General features: G+C 41.4%; 1 protein-coding gene across 3 annotated transcripts in view; it reads left to right on the forward strand.

Annotated features, from left to right (window-relative positions):
- The window catches only part of rnf220a (ring finger protein 220a), a gene marked incomplete at its 5' end in the record, with an annotated part of 158,099 nt that overhangs the window by 126,550 nt on the left and 11,884 nt on the right, over positions 1-19,665 (forward strand). For 2 of the 3 annotated variants that reach the window (XM_079244439.1, XM_079244440.1), the window contains 6 exons: positions 1,010-1,052; positions 2,874-2,998; positions 3,861-3,990; positions 12,030-12,222; positions 12,351-12,406; positions 12,560-12,671. In XM_079244439.1, coding sequence (XP_079100565.1) covers positions 1,010-1,052; positions 2,874-2,998; positions 3,861-3,990; positions 12,030-12,222; positions 12,351-12,406; positions 12,560-12,671 — 659 coding nt within the window. Of the gene's footprint in view, positions 1-630; positions 849-1,009; positions 1,053-2,873; positions 2,999-3,860; positions 3,991-12,029; positions 12,223-12,350; positions 12,407-12,559; positions 12,672-19,665 lie in introns of those variants that run through there. The other variant, XM_079244441.1, reaches the window with a different exon arrangement.

Below are 19,665 nucleotides of genomic sequence, written 5' to 3' on the forward strand. Positions count from 1 at the left end.
TTGCCTAGCAATATTAACCCCAGCGTGTGTTGTTGTGGTTTGAATTTGTAAGAGTAGCGCTAGCAAAAATGTTGCTCTTTGTCCCAAAATGCAAAATTGACAACAGATTTAACTCCGACTGGACTGATAAGTATTTATTTTGCTGTCACACTCGAGCACCAAACCGATGTGCTTAATATGCAATGAGTGTGTGGCGGTGTTTAAAGATTATAAAATGAGGAGGCACTACATCGAGAAGTTTAGTTTGATATGACCTTCTTAAGTTAAAAGTTAGGAGAAAAATAGGTTCTGACTGGAGTTTTCATTATTTTATTTTGTGCATTTGCCCTTGTCATGTAGGACGGAATTTAAAATAGAAAAATTAATAAACTACTTATTTAAAATCTAAATGTATTTTTTATTTATTAATTTATTTTTACTGATTTATTTTCCATTACTTTATTTACTGGCTGTAAGCATTTTAATATTTGAAAATCTGTCCCACCTGAATATCTAATTGAGTAGCCCTGCTGTAAAGTGTCTCTGGGCGCCCTCACAGAAACTCGTTGCTTCCCCCTAGCGGTCGAACAGCGACATAACAAGTGACGTCCACCCACTTCCGTTTCCAGCACGGTCACATGATCAAAACAAGCCAACATGGCGGCGGACATGAGTGGAGTTTGCCGATACAGGCGCCACTTTCAATCCTTTTCCATCCGTAGTTATTTGTAGACACAACGTTCACTTTGTCGTGATGTACAGTATCTGGAAATGCAGTCAAGCTCCGCGCAGCTGGTAGTTTTAACTGTTGCGATGGGAGCTGTCGCAGAGAGCTAACAAACATGGAGGAGGTGGAAAACAAGAGAGAAGTAGGTGTAAATGTTTGCAGCCCTCAGGGTCAGCCGAGCTGTCCCACAGCATCCAAAGCAATCCCATTATGGGCAGCTAGATTTGCATTTGTAAACACAACATTATGTCTCCCTATAATCTAATCATTATTTCCTTTCTCTTCTTTCCCTTCTGTTTGCAGACATTTTTACGAGTTCGGGCAAACAGACAAACAAGACTGAATGGTATGTAAATATGTTGTTTTAGCTTCTGTGCAACTTAATAAATGGACTTATTGGAATTAAATGTTTCAGTTTATCATTGTCTGGACATAGCAGTTCATAGTGCAAATAACATTCTGTAAAGTTATGATACAGAATTAATTTATTCTGATCACTTCTGATAACAAATATTACTGTACTCCGGTACTAGTAAGGCTCAGGACACAAAATTGTCCTGTGATATGAAATAAAATAAATACCTGATGTTTGTTGATTTGTGAGAGATGCATGCTTCTTTCACTATTTACTTCCCTAATTAACAAATGTATGAGAAGGTGGTGTTTCATTCATTCGATTGTAAAAGAGTTTATATAATTTTCTTACATTTGATTTCCTTGGTTTTATGTTGTATGCAATGAATCCTACTATATATCTAATGCAAATAAAACAAAGTTTTATTTGCATTAGATATATATTTAAGTTAAGCTTCACCTTTTATTGATTTATTTAAGTAGATTACACCAATTTTAACAATAACTTCTTCCTAATAAAAGAGATCAGCCATTTTGGTGTTAAATTATTTGTAAGCTTATTGCAAAATTCTCAATATTTATTGATAAAGCAGCTTAAGTGCAAACATGGATTGGTTGTATTGACAGGTACATGTTGAGCAAAATGAACTGAACTTGAACAACAAAGTTACTTTTATCTCATAAGCTGTTAGAGTATTTTACATCTACATACACTGATCTTTTTTATTTCACATGTCATCAGAAATATGAGATAGGAAGCCTGGAAATAGACTTTTTATGCTTAATCGATGAAAACTCTGCTCATTCCTTCCACAGTCTTTATTGTGAGGCTATAACAGTTTTTACGGTGGGACTGTAAATGTGATTTGGTTGTGATACTTGACTGTAATTCCCTGATTATCCCTGATTCTTAAAGCCCAAGTCTTACCAAATTTGTAGCCATCTCCATCACGCCGCCCTCCACTACCACCCAACATTTTAGTTTGACCCAATAAAAACATTTTCCCATCCAGTGCAGCAGGGGTGTCCAGCTCTGGTCTCCAGGGCCACAATCCTGCAGGTTTTCCATGTAGCCCTGTTCAAACACACCCGACTCAAACTAATCGATCGTGGCGCAGATATAATGGAACCCAGGTGTGTTGGAACAGGGATACATTGATAACCTGCAGGACAGCGACCTTCAAGGACCGACTTTGGACACCCCACCTGAAGAGTATTCTCATTTGGAGAGAAAAAGCTGAGGGTGGGGAGGCGGAGTTTGTGTTGGGGGGATGAAACGGTGAAGCTCTCTCTTCTTCTCTGTCTGTATCCTGTTGCCCTGCAGTTATCTCACACTGCCTGTCTTATGTGTCCCCTCCGCAGTCCCTCATGGCCTCTGCTTTCCCAGCCAGCTAAAAGTTAATGTCCCTGTGCGACATTTGCAGTTAGGAAAAAACGACAGAGACTCGGGGTGCAATGACGGCCGTTCTGCCCCGTTAAATTTCTAATTAAATGTGTGTGTGAAGCGGATGAGGGAAAGGAATGGAAGGGGGGAGGAGGAGACAGATGAGTGGTGCTGATGTACAGGGAAGGCGGTGGATTAAGAGTGGCACATGCAGCTGTTTCTTTCCAAACACATCCCAGAAAGTGGCAAATTTAGCAAGATGAGCCACGTTTCCTCACCCTGTGGGCCGGTAAAGATCAGAGTAGAGGAGCTGTTCTTACGTTTGTTGATGTGATTAGCTTAAATGATAATAATTAGGTCTTTACATTTACATTAAAAAAACTTTTCTATGTTTTATCTCCCCTGTTTTTGTTTCCTTATCTCATCCAGCTCGTATAGGCAAGATGAAGAGGAGGAAGCCTGAGGAGGGGGGCCAGGTATGTCCGCTGTGCAGCGCCCCATTGGCTGGGAGCGAGGAGGAGATGAGTAGGCATGTGGAACAATGCCTGATCCAGGTAGTACAATCCGGGCCCAGAACCCCGCCTATCGCCAGTCGGGCAGCCTGTCTACCCTTCTCTTCCAGTCACCTCTCTACTTCCTGTAGACGCTGTGCAGAAACAGTAGAAACTGTCGCTCCACTACATATTCAGCACCTCCTAACTTCCTTTCCATGGCGGCGTACTGCAGTCACATCATATCGGATTAACTGAATGACTTGAGCATCAAAGGGCAGCATTGACTCTGAAATAATTCCCCAGTTTGCCTCCCAGTTAGCACGCTCATAACTACAGTTTATCCCATATGACACGGTTGCTTCCCATCTACTGACATGAAACTCGCGTATCCGACCTGTCACACATTTACAGTATGATGGATAGAAGTTTCCTTTGCCTGCTTAGATGTAGCCCACACAGCCAGTGTCAACTCATCTTCTTTCTCCTAGATTCCTAATAATTCCCAAAGAAAAATCATCCCCACTTATTACCACTTTCCTTTGATCTCTCTGCTCAAATCGAGCTAGCTAGTGATACTAATACCCATGTTCTTGTAGCACGCTTTAGTCATTCCAGCAGTTTACCATCCTCCATCAGCACTGACATAAGGTTCTTTAATGCTTCCTTAAAATGATGTAATTAAATATTATGGAAAGATTTAAGAAGCAAGACATGTTTTTGTGGATAACTCATCGCTGATTTTATGAAAATGTATAAGTCTTTAGATAAAATGAACAAGTTAATCTCAGGTTTGGTTGATAAAGGTGATGAATAAAAGAAGTCTCTCAGGAAGCAGTGAACTATTAGAAATATTCACGTTTTTCTTTTTTAAACATGTTTGTTGTTAAAATCTGCCTGTCTGCTTGTGTTTTTTGTGCGTCAGCGCGAGGGTGCTTTAGCCGACGATGACTCTGCAGACATGGATGGAGAGAATGGGCGGGGCTTTGAGGAGTACGAGTGGGCGGGGCAGAAGAGGATCAGAGCTACGGCTTTACTGGAAGGAGGTTTCAGAGGTGTGAACACACACTTATACACCTTATCTCATTCTACACTGGGTTTTTTTATACCACTTGCACTCTGAAGCAGCCCTGTTGTTTGAGCTGGTGGTGTGTGTGTGTACGTGTGTGTATGTACGTGCTGTGTGATGATGCCTGCTTGTTGGACAACTGACTGACCTCCCTCAGCTCCAACACCGCGTTCTCTCTCAGCAGCGTGTTCCCGCCCTGCTGTCCGTCTCCATCTCAGTTTCCCTGCTATCCATCCTTCGCTGCGCTGCTGTCGCGTGGGAGAACTGTTAGTTCTGTCAGACTGGTGTTGAATGTGACTAGGGAGCTGTAATGGTACCAGTGGTCTGATGGCAGTGTAGACTGGCCTGGGGTCAGCCCAGCTCAGCTTGGCTGGACCCTGCACAACCCTCTTAGCAAGGGGAAGGAAAACACATTTAGCTGGGCAATTGACCCGCTGGTCGCTGCTTGGTGTGTGCGTGTGTGTGCCCAGAAATGCAATTATAGAACTGGATAGGAGAGCTGGTCACTGGGGAGCAGAGCGGCAGCAGCTTTGTGACACAACACACACCTCATGTCCGATCGCTTGGCTATCCATCACCCCTGGTTACGGTGTCTTCTCTTAATTCCCTAAATGCAGTTATTTACAGTTGGGTTTTTTTTTTCCTCATTTACCTTTTTTTGTTGTTTTATTTATTTAATTGTCTGTTTTTCATGTTTTAATTGTGGATGTATTTAAAATTCCTTCCGCGTATTTGAGATCTAAACAAAAATTTTTATCAGGAACACAGATTTAGCTCCTAGATGACTTGTAAGATACCTGAGTTGTTTATAGTCTCCCACAGAGACGACTTAGTGGCTGCAGCTTTTATTTTCTGCATTTCCTTCAGCTGTTTCTCTGACTTAAATAGACAGTTGATGATTCTCCAAATGTTTCTTTGGTGTCTCTTGTTTTTTGGGGCTGTGGTGAAAAAATCCATAAACTAAAAGATGCAGCTTGGAATCAAAATAATAACCAAATCATTTTTGTCTAATTAATTAGCTTTACTTCCTGTTTTATATTGGCAAAGCCCTCCGTTGTTTAATGAAGACAATCACTGGGTTGTTTTATTTGCATTAAGGAGACTTAAATTAAGAAAAAAAACAATGAAAACAATAAAATATTTAAAATTAAAAAAAGAAAGTTTCCAGTAATGTGTAGAAATGTTTATATCCTGGTTTGAGGTGCTTAAAAGAAGACTTGATACACATTCAGTGGAATCGAAACAACTTTGAGTTTGCAAACATACTCATACGATTGGTTATGGTCTTCCCGGGTATGATCGATATTATCCCAGAGATTAAAGCATTCCTATAAAAGAACTCTTCATTTTCCTTCTGTGGATGTCCCCCACAGCTGCTCTTGCTCTTTATTGCTTTATTATATATTCTGACCGAGCGCAATATTTTGTGTTTTTTCCCAGTTTAGCTAACAGAGAACGTCTGTTCTGGTAACACCATGCAGCCATGTTTATTCACCTCAAACCAACAAATGCAGTCACAGATCTTAAATGTTGCTTCTTGAAAGATTTATTCACCTTTATTTGATGAGAGAATGGAAAGCAGGTAATGATAAGAGCAGAACTGTGTCCGACTTGAGGATTTCAGCTAAATCATTCCCCATAGTGGCCTCCCTTTGTGGTCTTAGTTCTGTAAAACACAGAGACAAAGACAGATGGAAGCAAGCCATCAAGATGTGCACAGATGGAGGTAAAGGGTTGCTGTCAAACTCTTGGGGTCTGCTCCCACTTTCATGTGTCCCCTTCGCTGTTCGATCTGTTGTTAAACACACATGCTGAGCCTCACCTGCCTCCCTCTCTCCTCTGCTTGCAGAGAGGAGACAAGACAGATCAATGCTAGAGTCTCAGCTAAATCGTGACAAAGTGCAGCTCTTTGGGTGAGAGGTGCCTTCTCCACCTCTTCATCCATCTCCCAGGCGCTCCCTCCATCCGTCTATCTCTCTTCCACATCGTTAAAGTGAGCAGACACAGCCTGGACCCTTCTGTCGCCCTCTAATAGGGAAGCTTGTGATGTGACGCAGATAACTGAGGTGGCCTGGGGAGAGCAACTTGAAACACCCACACACACACACACACACTCAGCAGATAGCTCAGAAGGTGGATTTTGTCTTGAAAGCTCCTCAGTGGTTCTAACACCCAACTGAATCCAGCAGGCTCTCGAGAGCCAGCGGCTGGCTAAACAGATATATAGATGTTGTGGGGGGTCTCCTCAGCTGGCGAGATGAAGAAAGAGACGATTCCTCTGTGAAGTGCTACCATCCTTCCCTTCCTTTGAGAGCACAGGGAAGAAAGGCAGGAGGCCCGAGAGAGGAGAGGGAGGGGAGGAAAAATCGAACAAGATCAGTTTATGATTCAACTCTGTGTGAGTGAAGACTTCCCTGTGTCTCGCACCGGCTTAGCCTGGTTGAAAGGAGCCACATAGCTCAGATAGAGAGCTTTCGTTATCTGCCCACTGGACTGCCTTGTCTAAGTGTCTGCTTTCTGAGCTGCAAAGTAACAATATTTTACTTTAAAGTTGTCTGAATGCATTCAAAACGAATCTGAAAGAAGTTTCTGTTGTAATGAACCTGAGTGGGTTTTTCTCTAAATGCCACAGTTTGTGTAAATCTGGGTCTAGCACTAAAAACAAAACTATTCAGCTGAAGTTCAGTATTTACGTCTACAAAAACATAATAATGAAATTCCATCTAAAGAAAAAAAAAGGTGCTAAATCTTAAAAAAAACTAATTATTTCTGTTAAAAGCTAAATAGTAAGCAGTGATTGAATGCTTCTTATTTATTGTATTGTTATTGTGTATTAAAATAAAGATGACGTAAATCTGTAAAACCAAAGCCATACATTCCACAATTGTGCAGCAAAGTTTGCCCTTGTTTTTTAATTTTCCAGTGCTGAAAACTAAGATGAATTTGTCATGGATTAGCGAGAGGCATGATGTTGTGATAGTTTTAGGGTGATCTAATGGAGATTTAAGGGAGCACTTTTCATTTTTTGAACTGCTCATAGAGCACTGGTGCAGCTTGTTGAAATTATGGTGTAGAATTTTAATTTCATTATGATATGATTGTTTCTGGTATGTAGAAAGCATAGCATAATCTTATTATCATCATCATTGTATGGTGAATAAACCACCTTATACATAAAGCATCTCTGGATGTGTCTCCTTCTGACAGAGGACTCTGCAGCTGATCATTCCCGCAGCTAGCCGACGTGCAGTATTCTTTCCAATCTGATAAAGTAATAGATAAATTGAAAGAAGGAAGAATGAAAGCAGCACAGATCGGTGTTAGATGTAGGAGCATCTCTATTTGTACATGGCTGTTGTGAGGCCCTGTTACAGAGGTACAGATGAATCGCATTTGAAGCAGTTGCGCTCCACTTTCATGCAGAACACCAGGCAAGTGTCATGCAGGGACCGTGGCAGTGACTTTAGACCGCAGTTGTTTCACATCGCACTTTTTATGAGTCGAGCAGGTGGGACACATCTATGGTGGATTGTTTCTATCAACCGGTTCTTCTTGCAAGTCAGCATTCACAAAATCCTAAAAGCAGAAGAAACGATGATGATTTGTGTATGGGGTTAATGGATAAAAGTTGTGTAAAAGTTTCAGTGGTTGGACAAAACAAGGACATGTAGGACTGGCTGAATTGCATCTGATTGTCAGTTCTAAGAATTGTTGGAGGTGATATCCAGGTTCTTATGTTGTAAGTTCAATACATGGATTTGCAGGGGCTACTATGGATTTCTTAGTTTCTGCATAAAATTTCTAGCATTAAATATGCATGACTATGTTGTTTTTCTTATTTTTAAGGCACATTCACATCAGCTATTTGATTCAATCCCAGTCCGTTTGCTCGGAAAGTCTGCTTTGTTTGAGGAAATGTGAATTCACTAAACAAATTTTGATTCGAATCAAAGAAGCGGACTTTGTCTGCCTAAAACGCAGGTCTCTGTCTGTTTCAATCAGACCAGAATTGCAAGTGGAGGAAACAGAGTTTTCTTCTCAGTCTTGTCCTCTCTTTTGCTAGATACCACCTTTGGTGATAGTGGGGATATATTATTCTAATGGTCCGGCTTGTTTGACCAAAATGTAGCATGATCACAGCCGAGTCCCCAACCTGACCGAGTCTAGCAGACTATCCTGATGTGAATGCACCCTTAGTATCCCTAAAAAGAGGTTATCTTTATTCCCAATGTTATTTTTATTCCTTTTTTTTTTACATACTAGCTTAGCTTGTCGGGGATGCTAAATTCAAGCTAACAAAGCAAACACATTTGGAATATTGTAGATGATCTTCCAATTCAGCCAAAGACCGATGGAGAGGAGAGAGAGAGATGCAGACAGATCCTAAGGATTGTTATCAGGCCTTCCTGAGAGACTGAAGAAGAGAAGAGAGGGATTATTGCAGGTTGAGATGGCCCAGAAGGATTGAGAAGACGAAATCTCTGCTTTGTACATGAACTTCAAAGATGACCGTCTCATGCCTTTGTATCTCTGTCCTTTCCTTCTGCACCCCCCACCTCCACAATGACCTGTAAATGGCAGAAAGATAGTGTGATGACCTTCGACATTACCTCCTCCTTGCTTCTTAGGGGGTCCAGATAATTGCTATGGTAACAGGATGTTGCTGAGGTGGGTCGAATGTTTGAGCCGGGCTGCCAGTCAGCCTGATGAGTCCTTTGATCCTCCGTGCCTCCTCAGATCTGTACTTGTAGCCTTGTTGTGGTGACATGTATGTAAATTGAGGGTCTCTTTTATTGCTGTCATGAACCGTGTGAGGATGAAATGTGTAGTTAACATGTAAAAGAGTCTGCGATTTACAAGAGATGGCTGCGATAATGAGACCAGCTGAGACTGCTGTGTAGGAGGGAGCGTGTGTGTATTGATTCATCTTATGTGGCCAAGAAGAGGACTAACGCAGGAGAGAGTAAAAACAAGTGATGCAGAGGAGAGGAGAATGGAATGATATGGTGGGAAATGTTACATGAGGGAGGAAGTGATAGGTGGGATAAATATGCAAGAATAAAGGCAATAAAAGAGGGAATAATTGCACAAAAAAGAGGGAAATAAGGAGAGAGGAAGAATAAAACGAGAGAGAAAAATGGGGGGAGGGGGTATCGATGCATAATGTGAGTGAAAGCCAGTAAGAGTGGGGCTGACCTTTCCCGGGCCAGATTAGATTGGCCTGCCAAGACTGCTTAGAAGGACAGATAGAAGCTCCGGAATCACACACATTCAGAGCAAACAGGCCACACGAACCTCCACAGTGAACACATCACAAACACACACACCAGTTTATGTGATATCTAGTTTATAATCTCAGCTATATCATTTAGAAATCTGTAATATATCTGTGTTTAAGGAGGTTGAAGATTTTCATCTGTCTTTACATCACTTTTGCAGCTTTTCATTTAGTTACAAGTCTTTTCATGTAGAGATCTTCATGGGTAAGTTTAGGTTACAGGTCACCATTAACATTACCAGTACAACTTCAGAGCTGTGTTTCTGTCAAAACTCTTGTGATTCATGTATGGTATGTCTGTTTCTATGGAGACGAACTAGGTTGCTTTGCATGGTCAAACTGCATGTTGGGTTTCGAACAACTAGCCACAAGAGCTACAGTTTGATGAGTTCATTAGATTATTTTCTGACCACTATTCCCGCTAAAGCCACACCTCACTTAGACGTCTCGCACACCAGTGCATGAGTGGTTTAGAGTAAAAGCCACATTCCTGTTTTCTAATGCAATTTTTACACCAAAAGTAGGTTGTATATATATTTTCATATATATTTTTAAGTCACTCTCAATATCTTTTATTGCGGGTTTATCATTAGTGCCCTAAATGTTACAACTCACCGGTCCACGTTACGCTTACCCGCAAAAAGGCCAGGCAGGTCACTATGACAACGTTAAGAGGCTGCATTTACACTGCATCCTACATGCTAAGCCTCAAGCTGTCCTAACGATGGGTTCAAAAAGAAAAAGTAGGGAAAGAATATGGAAAGTAATTAATTGTTTCTTGTCTCAGAATTGTATTTCTGGAAAGAAGTCTTATTTTCTCACCGACGCCAAACAAAGCTGGGTAAATGGTGAGGAAAAGATCATTTAACATGAACCTGAATGTCCCTGAAAAAGCTTTTAGAAGTTACTGAAAAGCCAGATGTTCACACATATTACAGGTGGCCACTGCTTTAAAATGTGTGGATGGTGGGCTATGTAGGATTCTTTTGGCCCATTTTCTTTGTTTGTTTTGAAAGGGGGCTTTTTTAAAAAAAATTAATTTTATGATTTTCTATTGTCAAACTTAAGTTTAAAGAAAATGCAACTTTTGTTGCCATTATAACCAGTTTACACTTTATGACCCATTGCATTTGTCCCCATATGCTGCCGAACCCGGTATTTTTTTTATTTGATCACTAACGACACTGAGCTGCAGTAAAAACAAGCAGCATTGATGTCAGCTTTTATCACGGCGCGTTTCCGTCTTCCCACACCAGCACCGCCTTTTTCTTGGCTCAGTTTTTATGCTTTTCTAGAGTTTAACTGAATTCCAGATTTTGGTGGCAGAAACAGCAGCTGCAGATGCTTAAACACCCCCTCCCCAACGTCTGATTTGCACTCTGACAAAGACAACACGGAGCAGTGAGATGCAGCGGTGCACTGAGAGCAGCTGTAAAAAGGAAGTGCAGGATTGAGACTCAAACAGGGACAGGCGGGTTAAATAGGAAAGTGTCAACTCTGTCTGGTCCCCCACAGACACTCGCGCAGCACACTAGTCCGGCTGAGAGCTTGTAGAAATTGGAATAGGTGTAAATAAGATAGCTGTCAGGCCTGTCACCGGCAGACACACACAGACACACACATGCACCTCAAACAGTCAGGGTGAAAGTGACATACACTCTTGAACACAAACACACACCTAGCTGGCTACCTTAGTGTGGTAGATAGACATGGTTTAAGTGACAAGTAGACAGGTTCACACTCGTGCGTACACACACACACACACACACACACACACCTCTAAGAGGTTGGAGAGACGGGGCCTAAGTGACAGAAGGACAGACGATCTCAAACAAACATTGAAGAGACACCTCTAAGTGACGGACACACACACACACACACTGCCAGCTGGGTGGTTAAGTGGAGCTGAAGGGAGCAGTCAGGCAGTGGTAAGGGTTTGTCTGTGCGTTCATCACTTGGTTTATAGAACTGTCATTCACTCACTCACACACACACACACACACACATTTCTCCCCTTTCTGAGAGATTGATGGGTAAAGTGTCAGTCGTCATCAGTTCAGCTGAAGTGGGAGCGCCGTCTCTCTCTCTCCTTTCTCATCTACCTCCAGGTTATTTAAAAATCTGTAATTTGGTTTGGAGAGGAGCTAAGTTTAACATCCTCAAGTTTCTCAGGGTTTTAGAAAGTTAGTGGAGGTCTAAGTGGGGTCTTTCCTCCTCCTGTCGAGGTTTATTTTTGTTCAGCTGCAACTGGCTGTATGTAGTTTACATCGATGGCTTTTTTAAGCGGAGGCAACAGAAACTTCTGGCTGAGCAGCCGCGAAGCAAAGCTAGCTGAAAAGGCTGTGAAAGGACCTCAATCTGACCACAACCTGAATGAAGTTTTTCTGTCTGAAAAGATGAAAAGCTGAATATAGGAGCCAGTTTGTTTAAATGTGTTCTCATTGGTGCTGTTAGAGGGCGCTGTATTGTTACCTGGGCAGGTGACGCATATACGAGGAACGCGTCACTGGTTGGGTCGATGTTTGGCCCAGAGGGGCAAAAGGTTTTAGACCGCAGGGGGCGAGACGTGTGTATGCCACAAGATTATTGCAAATGGAATAAAGATGGATGAACCTGAAATTAAGCAATCTGAGTGGAAGTCCGTCACATGGAAGTGGCGCGTCAAACCATATATCTCAGTAGCTTAGTTTAGACTTAGCTCCTTCACTGAAAGTAATGTTTTGAACTTGTCTGTTCTCTTTACACAGGAACAGGTTTCGCCACATGTAGCATCAAAGAAAGTGCAGCAGACAGCGATGCTGACCTCGACGTGGACGGGGACGACACCTTGGAGTATGGCAAAGCCCAGTACACCGAGGCCGACATCATCCCCTGCTCTGGTGCTGGAGAGGACCAAGGAGAAGCCAGGGAGAGGGAGGCGCTCCGAGGAGCTGTGCTCAAGTATGAAGCCTCATCTGGTCAAGCAAATGTGCAGTTTGCAAAAAAGAAAAGCTCCTTTTATTTACTATTCTTACTGATGGTTGTCTTTCTTTTTTTTTTTTTTTTTTTTTTTTTTTTTGTTGTTGCAGCGGTGGGATGCCTTCTAACAGAATAACACCTGAATTCTCGAAATGGGCCAACGATGGTAAGTTAGATGTGTTGCTGAAACACATTTATAAGGTCACAAAGCATTCATCAACACCTTGTTTGGGGTTTTGGTTTGGTTGCATGTGTGTTAGAAGCTCTGATGGCCACTGAGGTGCCCGCTGAATTATGTTACCTGTTCCTGTCTCTGCAGAGATGCCCTCCACAAGCAACGGCGAGAGCAGCAAAACAGATCCCAGCACTCCTTCATCTTCCACATCTTCCTCCTTCGCACCACGCACCTGTAAAAACAGCGAGATTGAAAAGTAGGTCACAAAGAAAAGGTCCCAAACGAAACAGAAAGTAACTGAACTTCCCCTTTGCTTTCCAACAATGTGATTGGCTGCCTCTCCCTGCTCTCTGATAAGGTTTCATTACCAGTATGAAATAAGTAACGGCTGGTGTTTAGCGGACGTTCGGAAGGAATATCCAGTAAAACATTTCTCTGGCGTTAATAGTTTTACTGAACACACACTCCTCCACCTCACAGATGGTTCAGTACAATAGATTATTTAAATGAATCAATCAGCGCTGTGTGTGTGTGTGTGTTTTCTCTCCATATTAAATATCAGCAGAGGGGATAATTGGTGAATAAGCAGAGCAGCTTGAAGTGTATTGATCAAAAGCAGAGCTGTCAGGCAGCAACTGAGCGTGTTTGCTGAGGAATAAGATGTATTGGATAAGTTGCCAGTTCTAGTTCATGGCTGTGTGCCTGTTTGAGAGAGGAAGATGGTTGTTGAATGATGCTGATTAGGTTGTTAGTGCACACGTTCACATGCACAGTTGCATCTCTCATTGTCTCTCACAACATTTGACGTAGAAAATTTTGTTTTTAGGGAATCTTTGTCTCAAATGGGGCTTTTATAAACCTTGTCCTGTCCAGCATCATGGCAGCAGAATGATGGTCCGTCTGCTAGGGTTCTGTCGATGAGCTTTTGTCCCGATTTGATTCCAATTTTTTGGGTGCCAATTCGATTTTAATTGCGATTCTCACAATTCTTCAATATTGCTGATTTTTGTAGATTAAAAACAAAAGAAAATGTATACAACTTTCTTTTACTCATCATTTTTCTTGATTTCAATGAGGAAAAAACAACACAGCAGCCAGATCATCATTCTGCTGCTATAATGCCCAAGAAGACAAGTAAAAAGATCAATAAAAAAGAGAAAAATTTTATAATGGATTATTTTTATTTATTTGGAAAAAAAAAAAAAAAAAAAGATTTTTTTAAATAAACAAAAAATCTTTTAAAATTGTGAAGCAAAAAAATCCTGATTTTCGATTTTTCGATTTGATTTTCCCACCCCTACCGTCTGCCATGTTATTCTGAACCGATATGCGATGCCAAGGGGGAGTTTCATAGACACCCCTTTGATATTTAAGTATTAGTTTGTATATTTAATGAGCTTATTGCTGAATTTTATACTTACGTTGTATCTCTGAGCGAGACAGTCTGTAGGAGCACTTGAAGAAAGAAGATTAACAACTAAAGCTTGGCGCATCCGCTACTCGTACAGAGAACGTTGTTGTCTGCTTTGGTTTAGTTATTTCATATTTAATGAGAGGCCTCATCTGGGATGGGGCAGGATCAGTCTGTACGGGTGTGTCCTGTGTCTTTTGCTTCTTTGTACATATAGAAATAGCTCTGAGCTTTTTAAAAGTCTGGCAGTTGTCTGTAGTCTTCATGCTGAATGACACCACTGTGTGATCAGTTTGCGTTACTAACCAAATGACTTTTATAAAGAAGACGAAGAGTTACTGAACTCTACCTTTAGTTAAATCAGTGTAATTACAGCAAAAGCCATAAAGTTTTAACAGATGTGTATAAAAGAGACTTTGTGAGTGGAACCCCGTAAGAGAAAAGATCAAAGCAACATCAAATCTTGTTTATTGCACATCATATCGTCGCTGCAACTTTGAACAGTGGTATTGCACATCACATCTTCTCTTAAAATCCTGCGGCCCTATTTCAGTCAGATTTTCACTTTGTAGTTACTGCAGTAAAAAGCTTTGACAGTACAGACATTACTGTAATAGCTGTAGAAATATTGTGATCAACTAATTCAGCATTTTGATTGGAGGTTAGTGACACATTACTGCCAGCAACTGTTTAAAACAAAAGAGGCGAATGTAGAAAATGATAACTTGTCTCGGCCTACTACAGAGAGGAAGGCTGCTGTGTTCTACGTCAGAGCAGCTGCATACATAAGAAACGGATCTAAATCTAACAGACATGGCAACAAAGCAGAAAGTCGTCATCTTCGCTGACTGTTGTTCCACCTGACACACCCGTAGCTGCTGCTGATGAGCTCTGAGTGGTCCAAACATTTATGTGCTGGCTAGAAATCAGTAGGGGTGGGAAAATCGAATTGAAAAATCGGAAATCAGAATTGTTTTCTTCACAATTTTAAAATCGATTTTTTTTTTTTGGTTAAAAAATGTTTTTTTCAAACAAAATTTATCCATTATAAAATTTTTGTCTTTTTACTTGTCTTCTTGGGCATTATAGCAGCAGAATGATGATCTGGCAACTGTGTTGTTTTTTCCCTAACTGAAACCAGGAGAAATTACCAGCAAAAAGAAGTTTTATAAAAGAAAATTTGTTTTTAATCTACAAAAATCGCTAATATTGACGAATTTTGAGAATGGCAATTTAAATCGAATCTGCACCCAAAAAATCGGAATCGAATCGAATCGGGACAAAAGCATATCGTCACAGCCCTAGAAATCCGATTAAATTTTGGGAATCCCAGAAGGAACATGCTGACTCACCAGATATATACAACCACCTTCATAAGAGTTAAATTGTTTAGATATTAGAGATGCTTACATTTAGAGATACCTGTAGAAAACAAATCCTAACATTATTTTCAGTGAAATAGAAGAATTATCGCAGCTCATCCAAGTTTTTTCATGCATAAAGGAAATTGAAACTCCGTAAAGGACAAAGGATAATTTTAGCACTGATAGCGATGCAGAAAATACAACATTCTCTTGCTGTCAGAAGTTTAATACATTTCTCTTCAGAATGTTTCCTCAGTTTGTGGCACAAATGCTGGTGTGTGTTGTGACACCATGGTCTAGCTGAGGCCTTAGTGACTACCTGGAGCAGAACATGGCTTAATCTAAGTATCCATTTAAAGGTAGCCAGCTAGATGCTGAATGATTGCGTTGGAACAAGCAGTCAGCTGCTGCTGGAATCATTCCCTGCCTCACTCCTCGGCGCTTGCTATAAATGCACGTATTTGCGGAGCTTCTGTGCCCCTCCGTCCTTAAATGAAAATGAGATTTGTCTCCTTTCGTTACATTGATACATTGTACTCGTGTGTTTGTGTGTGTGCGCACGTGTGTGTGTGTGTAGCTTTGCAGAGTAGTGTTAGTGAAATCTCTCTCTGTCTCTGATCCCAGATGGGTAATGATCTGGTCGCCTCCCGGGGCGTCCTCGTTCCCCTGCTCATTCCCCTGCAAGATAAATGAGCTCCCTCTCTCCCTGTAACACACACACACACACAGACACACACACATACGCATACAACGCCTGAGACGCTCTTTCCCCTCCAAGATAAATGGCCTCTCCAATGCCGCCAATGCGATTGCTGCCAAATTTGGTGCTCCAGCTGGAACAATGCAGAGTGATTTCCATGTGGTTTCTGCAAATAATTGAATCTGTCCTCAATTTGGAAGTGATGAAGCTAGATTTCTGCAATCCACACGCGCACACACACACTCGCATCCCAGTCCTTGTCCCTACCTTTTTTTTTTTTCTTCTCTTGTTTTCTGCTTTATTGTCATCGTGCAACATTTTGCCGACTTTTTCCTTCCCATTCCTCCTGTTCACCTGTTCCTCCGTCTCAGTTCTTCTCAGGCTCTCACAAGATTTCTCCAACCCCCACCCCCCCACTCCCTTGCCTTTTGCTGTCCGAGGCCTGCACACACTGACACACGGGAACAGGCAGGGGAAATCAATAGTGACTTAAATGTTTTATCATGATGTGTCTGTGTAGTTAAGGCGTCAGTCAACAGGGTGCAGGAAAGGAGGATGCTCTAAAGGGATTTACAGCTGCTCTTTCTGCATGGCGTCTTTTTCTTCCTGCGGTCGGGATAAAATGTCGGCCAGAACAGTGTTTGAAATTAATTGACATTTAATTTTATCAATTGTGTTCCGGTGCTGAGAGAGAAGCTGAACGAAGCTAAAATGTAGAAAGACAGCAGATGAAGACACGGAGCTGATTGAGATGGATGGTAGAGATCTTTAGCTTCACACACACACCCCCATTAACAAAATGAGCAATAGCTTCGCAAACGTTTGGGAGAAAGTGCTAAATAGAGAGGAGGCACAACCATCTATCTCTCTGTCGGACTTCTTTGCTTGCTGTTTGCCACACTGACCAGTTGAGGTGGGGATTAACTTTTCTTTTTCTCTGCCACTCGGGCCGTTTGGGGGCAGTGATTTTAAGTGAAGTTGTGAATTTAATGAATTGAGATTCTTTGATCAAGGTGTACAAACTAATCCAGATCAGACCTGAAGCTGCAGTCCCAGCTGGCTCGTTACTCATTTCCAAACATAAAGCACAGGAAGCAGCAAAACATCTGCAGTATCCAGAGATAAACACATATTCATACCGTTGTAATGGCTGCACATCATACAAAACAATGACACTACTTCTGAATTTGAGATAAATTTATTATTGTTTTTTTTTTCCTATTACAATCCAGGTTTTGAAACTCCAGCTGTAGCTCAGCTCCACGGCATCGTGCCATTTGTCCTTTCTTTTTCAGTTCATGGAAGGAGATTAATATAGAAAACAAACAAGTTCCTTTCTTTGGTCCTCGCTCAGTCACATTTGCAATTAAGTTTACAAACAAAATGGCTGCAGATTAGAGACAGAATTAGTTTCTAATTAACAAGAAATCCAAACATAACTTGACAGAAGGCCAAACACTGCTCAAAGATCCTTTTGTTAGAGGGAAAAAAAGCCCCTCGCTGTCATTTCAAGCTAATGATATTTTTCACTTGGAGGGACTCTGTGTTTTCTGTAATTGATCTTACTGACTGCATCGTTGCAGTCTGGAATCATTGAAGTGTTGAAAACCCCTGATCCAGTTTTAACCAGTGGCGTGTTCAAATAGCATAAACTCAAGGATTTCCACTTGAGTATCTTCGTGGTTTAGAGTGGTTGGCTGATAGCTGCAGAAGTGAGCAGAGTTTTGAGGAGAACTATATAATTTTTTCTGTCTAAGTTGCTTCAGACAAGGAAAGGGAGTCCTCAGCAGAGTTTAGTCAGGAACTGCGCCTCAGAGGGATTAATGAAGCTGTTAAAAGAAGAGGAAACCACGTTGTTTGAGCGACAGCCTCCGTGCAGTTTCATCCATTCACAGCTGCTTTATAAGTTAGCATCCTAATCAAGGCTTAATGGCTTTTTACAAGCTCAGCGCTAATCAGAGGAGAGGATAAAGCCGTTCATACAGCAGAGTGGCGGCGAGTCAGGCGAGGTCTTTATAGACATGGGATGATGGAAGAGATGAAATTGAACCTTCTGCTCCCGTTGTGGCAGCTCAGTGACTTGATGTTTGCAGTGAGCAACTCCAGACAAACATGTAAAAAAACTTTGAAATATTTGCATCACTCAAACGCGTGGATTTTAATCAAACAGCAGCTGTGAAAAATCCAATTCAGCTTTATTTATAAATCACTTAAAAACCACCGCAGTAGACCACATTGCTTTACAGAAGAATGAAAGAGCCCTAAATAAAATTAATCAAAGGAAACAATAAAATCAGATCAATAAAACAAGTTCCAGCATTTTTCAGGCCACAAGGCGCACTTGATTATATGGCGCAGCCTTAATTACGAGTCTATTTCTGGGCTTATGTCTCACACAAGGCGCACCACGTTATTGGACACATGCTAAAACAAAAGTAAAACAAGGTAACAAAAGCAAAACAATCAATTTGGTTGAACTTTATTCAACTACGGTACGTATTTAAAAGCACACACATTATTTTTTGGTCAGTCTGTATCTGAACTGAACAGCTTGGCAATTTCGCCATGAAGCATTTTGGGTTCTTTCTCGTCATTGTCTCATTGCTGGTTGGCTGTTCAGCAACGATACCGACTTTTGCTGAAGTTTGGACAACAGTCAAAGGAGATACCTTAGCCCAGGCATCCACAATCCTTTCACATATGGTGATGTAACTTTCCCGACGCTGCCTCCCAGTCTTGGTAAAGGTGTGTTTACCAAGACAAGGTGTGTCATCCATCGCTCCCATGACGCTCGTAACTTCACTTTAAATGCCCCGTTTAGCCCAGAGTTCTTTTGTCAGTCCTCCCGTAATGATGGCAAGCTCCGAATTTATTTGCTTCACTTCATTTTTCACAGAAGATTTTGGAACTCGGTGCACACATAACGTGCAACGGGTTTAAAGGTGCCCTGGCAATTTTTGAGAAGGTGAAAGACTTTAATGTGCGCCTTATGGTGACGAAAATACTGTATTATAAAAGCAATGAAGAAAAAAAAAATCTAAAGACTGTTAAAAAAGAAAGCAGGCGGGGTTTTAAGAAGTAATTTAAAAACGAGGCAAGTTGGAAGATTTGTAAAATAAAGAGAAGCCATACACAACTGATACTCTTTAGTAGCCAAAGTGTAATCTGCGTGTCTCTGGTGGGTTCAGAGTTGAATTAAAGTGGGTAAATGGGGATCAGGGGCTTTTCCTCTTTGAGGGGAAAGAATCCACTAGTTTTCCAGTGGATAGATTATTTTTTGCTTCAGAACTTTAAAGTGCAGCTGAATATCCAAGTTTTTACATAGTTCAGCTATCGTCATGGAAACACAAAATGTTTTTCCTCTGTCCTCAGATTAGTTGAATTATCTAAAAACTAAACTAGCATGTCTGATTAGGCAAGTACTCTTGGATGTCCATAGGAGATGTCGTCCATTCTTGCTTCCTCTGCTCTGTAGCTGTTCCCATCTGCTGTTTGGGATGCAGCAAATGGAGACATATCTTCGGGGACACACACCCTCCCTCCCTTGTCTGCGCTTGTCCTTCCCCAGTTGGATCAATACCATAGATCAGCAAGCTATCAGGCTGCAAAATGACCACATCACCATAAATACACACTCCTTTTAACACACACACATACTACTATTGCATCTTGCCAGAGAACGAATGGACAGCTATAATAAACATCAGCTTGCTCTTGCAGTCTTGTCTCCCTGAACAGAATTATCGTCAGCGTTGCGGTCTGTACATCGGCCATA

This window comes from Telmatherina bonti, assembly GCF_933228915.1.
Source record: "Telmatherina bonti genome assembly, chromosome: 7".
NCBI lineage: Eukaryota > Metazoa > Chordata > Actinopteri > Atheriniformes > Telmatherinidae > Telmatherina > Telmatherina bonti.